Consider the following 8,184-nt stretch of genomic DNA (forward strand, 5'->3'; position numbering starts at 1 on the left):
TGCTCCCGATGCGATGAGCAGGTCGGCACCTTGCATGGTCGCCTCCGCCGTCGGTGTGTGAATGTGTGAATGAACCCTTTTACACTGGCTCTAGGAGTCAGAATGTTCAGAACATCTCCCCATCAATGGAAGATGAACCCGCCCACACCCATGCTGATTGGTCCTTGTGTGCACGACTAGGAAGCGGGGATCTTTGATTAAACACCTGCTATATCAGAGGAATAGACGGTCAGAAAAAAAGTGTTTACTTTAACTTTTTACTACTTAAGTACATTTAAAAGTAGAAACTTTTTTTGACTTTTACTCAAGTGTGTTTTCAGCCAGATACTCTTGACTTTTACTTGAGTACGATTTTGAGACGGTACACACATACTTTCACTTAAGTATAATTTCGGGGTACTTTTTACACCCCTGCAGGCCGCAGCTGGAACACATGGATCTGGATAATAACAGCCAGTCCTGGTCCGTCACCGCAGTATCTGTTGCGATCGAAAACATGCGTTGAAAACAATGAAATGTTGCTTCTATGTACATGAGATGTGCTCGTTGTTTTCAAGACCTGCCAATCTTTGGCTAACCGGCTGATCATAGGACAGGCAAACCGAACCCAAGGAAACTATAAAGGAAGGAAGGGTCGTCACGTCCAGAATACCAGCGTTTCTATGCTCTGCTTGGGGCCAAAAAATATATATACCAGCTATCTGAGGAAATATACTTCAACCAATATATCAAACGTTAGCTAGTTAACAATAATTGCAGATGATTCTGACATCCAAGGTAATAACATAATATTTAACCTCTTGGCCCGATCCATAGGTGTGCAACATATAATAATAATAATAATAATAATAATAATAATAATAATAATAATAATAATAATAATAATAATAATAATAATAATAATAATAATAATAATAATAATAATAATAATAATAATAATAATAATAATAATAATAATAATAATCTTGGCCCGATCCATAGGTGTGCAACATATAATAATAATAATAATAATAATAATAATAATAATAATAATAATAATAATAATAATAATAATAATAATAATAATAATAATAATAATAATAATAATAAGGTCATTTATAGGCCTGATATTCTATATTCTATAATAATATTTCAAATTGCATGTGTCCGGATGGCAGAATTCAGTACTGTATCTACAAAACCTTCTGTTTAATCGTCTTCCCTTTATTCATTTTGCTTAGATCTTTTGTACACGTGATCTCAAGAAGGTCTGGTCACTTTTAGCATGGTGTTATTCACCGTCAAAGATGCAAAGACAAATCATAATTTATATTCTCCTTTGTTTCATCACAATTGACTCAGGCCTAGTAACAGACACAATATTTCTGACACTGGGAATACATTCCCTGAGATCCATAGATGTCCCTATAGATACCAACAACATGCAAATGGACCTTGTAGAAGTGGAGCAATCTTCCATTTACTTAGGTATGTATTTTTAGGCGGATTTTCAGAAAAATAGGGCTAGGGCTCAAGAGGTTAAGTGATCATAAACGAGGAGATGGCGATACCATTTATCGGCCAAACTGAAACGTCCCACACTTGGCACCGACGTGCGTTCACGCGCTGCACGGTGACGCGATGACCCCTCCTTCTTTTATAGTCCCCTTGACCGGACCGTACCTAGATTTCTACTAAGCCAACGTCCGCCTGGATATATTATTTGAAGCGAATGGAGACCTTGGAGGCTTTGGATTTCCAAACTAGAACAAGGTATTCTTCACGTCCACGTTGGTCCTCAAAGGTCAGCGTACTAAGTCCTCAAAGTAGGGCTGGGCGATTAATCGATTTGATCGATTAATTCAAATTCATGATTTAGGACGTAAAAAAAAAATAATGAAAATCGATTTTCAAAAAAATATATATTTATATTTAAAAAAAAATTTATAGCCACCTTTTATTTTACAAAAAGTGATGTTTGGTGAAAGTTAGATTTGCACTTTATTAAATTCATTCTTGTTTGATCATCAACAGGCACCTTTTATTTGTTTTAAGTGAAGTTTGGTGAAAAAGTTATTGCACTATTAATCCCAATACGGGACATTGATCTTTGATCAAGACTAACCTTTTATATATATATATATATATATATATATATATATATATATATATATATATATATATATATATATATATATATATATATATATAATTGTTTTTTTTTTTTAAGTGAATATTGGTCAAAGTTAGGTTTGCACTTCAATCCCAATAGGGAAATTCATCTTGGTTTGATAATCTTTTTGTGTCAAATAAAAACAAAGCTCATAATGAATGATTTCCTTGGCGTTTCTAGTTCGAATCGATTAAAAAATCATAAATCAGATGTGGTGTGAAAAAATCTGAGATTAAATTTTTAGGCCATATCGCCCCAGCCCTACCTCAAAGGTCAACACACTAAGTTTGTGCATCGTCGTGATAGTTAGTGCGAGGAGAGACATTTTGAGGTGTAAAAAAAAACAATAAGAAAATAAGAAAAGGACGTGGGAAAACATCTGAAATAGGCATATCTGACCATGTTTCACACAGATCATAACGCCGTACAGTACACCATGCTTGGGCCCGTATCGGCCAAAAAAATAAATACGCAGTCTCTTGAAATGCAAGACGACGCAAACGAGAATTATCGTAAGAATATACAACATAGAAAAACTAAGGCACCTTCAACCGTTTCCCTTTGAGAGAAACCGGGTTTGAGCATTTTGCACTGTTCTGATTGTTGTCCGTTGAAAGCGACGTGAAGACTCGACCCCGTTGTGACGACTTCTTCCCTCTGAGCGTGTTCCGTTGAAGAGCTATTGCCTGAGACGCCTCTGAACAACAAAATCAACGACAACAAAAGGAAAAACGCTAAAAAAAAAAAAAAGACTTAAAGGAACACTCCAACATTTTGGAAAATTTGCTTATTTGCTATCTACCCTGGAGTTAGACAAGAAGGTGCATACCTTTTTCTTCTCTGTGCATGCAGTAGGAGTAAGAAGATGCGCACAGTTAGCCTAGCTTAGCGTCAGTCACTGGAAGTAGGTTCCTCCATTAGCCTAGTTCCCAACGTCTTCCTACTCCTACTGCACGCACGGAGAAGAAAAAGGTATGTATCTTCTTGTCTAACTCCAGGGTAGATGGCAAATAAGCTAATTTCCCAAAATGTTGGAGTGTTCCTTTAACCCCAACCTGATGAAAACCGCTTCAAATCAAGTTTTAAAATGCTACATGAAATCGACCTCCCACCCCACCCCACCCCCCACCACTTTTCCTCCCATAGGTTAGTTTAGGGTCCTCCTGCAATGAGACCATTGCACCGGTATTAGAAGCCCCCGTTTTAAGACCTTTAGTTCTGTGCTGAGGGGCTTGAAAGAAAATGGTCTTGGAGACAGTGCAACTTGGAATTCTACAATTCAATATGGAAACCCTGGTCCCAGAGCATGTCACCTGGTCCGTTACCTGGTCCCAGAGCATGTCACCTGGTCCGTTACCTGGTCCCAGAGCATGTCACCTGGTCCGTTACCTGGTCCCAGAGCATGTCACCTGGTCCGTTACCTGGTCCCAGAGCATGTTACCTGGTCCGTTACCTGGTCCCAGAGCATGTTACCTGGTCCCAATCAATGGGAGGCCTCCCCCTAATAGCTGACACTAGTCGTCTGGTCTGATATCAGAGCGTCCACTGTTACACTGTCTCTCTCTCTCTCGAGTCTCACTGTAAGCCTTCTATTGTCTATGACCTCTGTGGTGCCAAAAACCCACAGTGTGGAGCTCCCTTTCCGTGGAGAACGTAGAGTCCTCTTCCTCCTCCTCCTCCTCGTCCTCCACCTCCTCCTCCTCCTCCTCCTCCTCCTCCTCCTCTTGCCTGCCCATCATCACCACGCTGTGTATCTCTGTCCTGCTGCACACGTGTCTCTGCGCCACCGCCAGAGGTCCAGTCCTGTTCCCACGCTTCTGCTTATCCTTCACGCCACCCTCCTCTTCGTACTCTTCCCTCTCCTCCTCCTCCTCCTCCTCCTCCTCCTCTTCCTCGTCCTCCTCTTCCTCCTCCTCCTCCTCCTCCTCTTCCTCGTCGTCGTCGGCGGCCGGTCCCAGCTGGAAGACGTGCGGGGGGGCGGAGGAGGGGCAGGCGGAGGAGGAGGAGGAGGAGGAGGAGGAGAAGGGGAGGTGGTGGAGGTAGTGTCCGGCGGCGGCCGCGTAGATGCAGCAGCACGTCCGCCGCACGCACTCCGGCCCGAGCTCCTCCCCCTCCCCGCCGCCCCCACCCCCACCCCCCCGCACCAGCCGGAAGCGCTTGCGGAAGGGCGGCCCGGCGGCCTGGGGGTGCAGGGGAGGCGGCGCCGCTGCCAGGCACGCGGCGGCCGCTCTGTGGAGGAGGAGGGCCTGGTGGTGGTGGTGGTGGTGGTGGGCGGGGCCGGGGGGCAGGACGCAGGGCCCGGCGGGGAGGGGGGGGGAGGGGGGGGAGGAGCCCCGGGCCGGGCGGCGCGAAGCACCAGTCGGCGCTCTGGAGCAGGATCTCGGCGCGGAGACGCCGCAGGAGGTTGTTGACGAGGACGGAGCGCCGCAGGAACGCCTCGGGGTCGTCGATGAAGCGCATCTTCTCCAGGGAGAGGCGCAGCACGTGGGCGCGCTCCTCCAACGCCGGCGCCACCTAGTGGTGGAGGAGGGAGGACATCTTCTCCGTTAGATTGGCTTTTGCACTCGGGGTCAGTTGATTACAGGCCATCAGGACACTGAACACTGAACTCTCCACTCACATGTACACACGCACACACACACGCACGCGTACACATGAGCACACACACACACACACGTACACATGAGCACACACACACACACACACACACGTACACATGAGCACACACACACACGCACACACACACACACACACACACGCACACACGCACGCACGCGTACACATGAGCACACACACACACACGTACACATGAGCACACACACACACACACACACACACACACACACACACACACACAGACGCACACAACACACATGCTGCTACCGCTTTAAACAAAATGGACATTTTGGAAAGGAATGAGGAATATAAAAGCCACTTCAAGGAAAGAACAGATGTGTTTCTTGTATAGTATAGTTTAGATATAGTAAGTATAACATAATGACGGAGTTGAAATTGTATATTGTATAGTAGTGTACATAGGAACCAGTGCCTTCTCAGGAATTTATCATGTCTATTTTTATCATGCTGCACATCTTATGTCTTACCTGTTTTTTCTTTTTCTATGTCTATTTTATTATTGTATTATTGCACAATCGATGCGGGCATGACCACCCGCATTTCACTGTATGCCCTGGTATGTATGTGACAAATAAACCTCTTGATTCTTGATTCTTGACAGAAGGCTTGAACGCCAGTCCACAGATACTTACAGCCTGGCAGTAGGTCCTGAAGCTGAGGTGAGGGTCCTCCTCGTCGACGAACTTCCTTTTGAAGTAGGCGATCCTCGACATGGTCACATGGTCGGGTACTCGTCTGCAGTGAGGCTCTGCGCGGAAATCAAAACCACAACAACAACAACACCATTAACACTTTGAGCGCCAGCTATCATCCTCATCCTGAGTGTAGTCAATGGGCCAGCTTTCCATTGCCTATTTTCACGATGCGTCACAATGTTTGCAGAGCTATATCTATATTCTATATTATAGCTATGGCGACAATACTATGGCTCATTTGACAGTCACTTTCTCCCTTTCCAAGATGTAAAAATGAGTATACATTTTTTCATGTATACGTTTGCGTGTTATCCCGTGGTGAATATTGTATAGTTTCAGCTAATTCCTGAAAAGCTGAGTTATGGAGCGTTAAGTGAATTTAGCTAAAGTCGTTCGCGTTGCTCGCCTGGACATGTTACTATTTCAAAATCAAAGGTATATAATAGGTATTATGTTTCATCATGAATGCATCAAAGGGGGGGGGGGGGGCGTTTTTTGATTCTCTGATCGTCAGCAACGGCATACGTTTTGGAGTATGTTACATATGATCGTTGCGATCGATGTGAAATCATTGTTGGATCAAAGTAGGATTGATGTCATATAGTCCTTACCTTTGCTAGGAGTTATTTCAAAATGAATATTCCAATTGTCTGATCGCGATTTCCAGTATTGATGTCCATCGGGCCCCTGACATGAAATGGCCCAAATATGCATCAAGTGTGTTCCAAGCGTTCCAAGTTGCTCGAATGAACCGCTTCACTTGCCCGAATCCAAATTCTCCGCCCGGATCATATAAGATGTAACACACAGTGTGAAATAAGGTTTCAAAGGGTAGGCGATACTGCCACCTAGATTCGGCCGGCATTGCACTCTCAAGGTCTCAGAATGAGTTCCAATGATAACACAGAGGTCCGTGAGAGTGTATAGAATATTAAAATAAAAAAAACGATCTAAAAAAGTTATATTACGTTTTTGGCGCTCAACGGTTGGCGAGCAAACACATAATATTACGTGATTGGCGCTGAAAGTGTTAACTAACTATAGCAAAGTACAATGCTTCAACATCATTACCATGAAGGCGCTATTTTTAAATACTTCACACCTAATTGCTATGATGGGAGTCCAGCCCAGAAGAGAGCATGCATTGATTCTAACATGAATTGATTCATAACACATTCATTGATTCATAACACATGAATTGATTAATTGATTCATAACATGAATTGATTCATCAGTGAGCCTCCTACCTCCTCCGGGGCTACCGGGCGGCACCGGTGCAGAGACTAGGCAGGTCTTGGTGCAGGTCTTGGCGCAGGTCTTGGTGGTGCAGGTCTTGGCGCAGGTCTTGATGCAGGTCTTGGCGCAGGTCTTGGTGGTGCAGGTCTTGGCGCAGGTCTTGGTGGTGCAGGTCTTGGCGCAGGTCTTGGTGGTGCAGGTCTTGGTGGTGCAGGTCTTGGCGCAGGTCTTGGCGCAGGTCTTGGTGCAGCGCTCCGACTCCCACACAGGCTGGTATGGAGGAAGCGGAGCCTCTCCCTCTGGGTCCAGGAAAGGATTCATGGACAGAGCGAGGGTCATCTCTCTCGCTCTCTCCCTCGGTTCTGGAGGAAGAGGGGGGGGGGGGGGAGACAGCCACGTAAGTGAGGGTATATTTCGTATAGCTTTACGCTCTGCTCTATTGGAACTATCCCTTTAGTCCATTCTAATAATGAACAATTTTCACACACATGTGCACACCTAATTGCCTCCGCCTGGCCACACCCATGTCCGCCCCTACATAAGCGGGGTCGTGGCCACACCATCAGCTCCTTCCTTACTTTCACCACCGAAAAAGTGCCTGTATACACCACTTTAGGTTTAGTTGTTAAAGTACTTGTTGGAAAGGAGCTACGTCGACATTGTATCTTTGTTTTTTTCTCTCTTGCTAATTTTTGAAAAAAACAAAGAGATAATGTCTTCACCGTCGGAGGGTCGAGATGTGTACAACGCTACCCTCCACCAGCGCTTCACTATTGCCGCGTCCTCTGTGCGTCGTTAGGGCGTCCCTGGCTCCACGCTCGTGGCAGGCGGGTGCGCCTGGGCGGCGCCCAGAGGTGAGTTTGTCTCGCCGAGGGGCCGTTGAGCTCCCATCTCCGGTGAGATGGCCAAGTTCCGGCCCTGGTTCCCCCGGCAGAGGACAGTCGGCCGATAGGCTGACGGTTCCTCTGGTGGCGGGGGATCTGCGTCGCAGACTCTTCGCCTCGGCTCGCTCTCGTCGCAGTGGAGGTGAACGGCCTGGCTTTGGTGTCGCGCTGGAGCCGAGTGAGAGTTCTCTCGCCTCTTCTCCATTTCCGATGGAAACTGAGGATTACATGGAGGGGGCGGGGGTTCTCTTGTTTGAAGGCCCGGCGGAGACGTGTCACTCTCCCCCTCGGGGAGTGGCAGGGAGTGATACGTCTTCCTGGGGTTCCTCGTATTCCAGGTCTGGGTTAGAACCTCCACTCCGGAAAGGAGATGCCCAGCTATCTGCCGCGTCGGACGTTGGCGCCCGGTGCAGCCTCCCGGTCGCGAGGGACGCGGGCGACGAGGAAGAAGGTTTGCAAGGGGAGTTGCTTGCTTTGTTCCCTGAGCTCATGGCGGCCGCCGCTGTCGCCAATGGCGTGGCGTTGCCGCAGCCACTGCCCGCACCTGTTCCAGATGACATGATAGGTCATCTCTGGCAAC

At 46.5% G+C, this 8,184-nt stretch overlaps 1 protein-coding gene across 1 annotated transcript in view; it reads right to left on the bottom strand.

The window, feature by feature from the left end:
* The window catches only part of sertad4 (SERTA domain containing 4), a gene marked incomplete at both ends in the record, with an annotated part of 29,070 nt that extends 22,011 nt beyond the window's left edge, over positions 1-7,059 (bottom strand). Inside the window, 5 exon segments of the mRNA XM_084310330.1 lie at positions 3,881-4,332; positions 4,444-4,485; positions 4,487-4,666; positions 5,422-5,537; positions 6,732-7,059. Of these exon segments, the coding sequence (XP_084166456.1) occupies positions 3,881-4,332; positions 4,444-4,485; positions 4,487-4,666; positions 5,422-5,537; positions 6,732-7,059 (1,118 nt within the window).
* Between the last annotated feature and the right edge of the window lie 1,125 nt (positions 7,060-8,184).

This window comes from Notolepis coatsorum (genome assembly GCF_963971535.1).
Source record: "Notolepis coatsorum genome assembly, chromosome: 3".
Classification (NCBI taxonomy): domain Eukaryota; kingdom Metazoa; phylum Chordata; class Actinopteri; order Aulopiformes; family Paralepididae; genus Notolepis; species Notolepis coatsorum.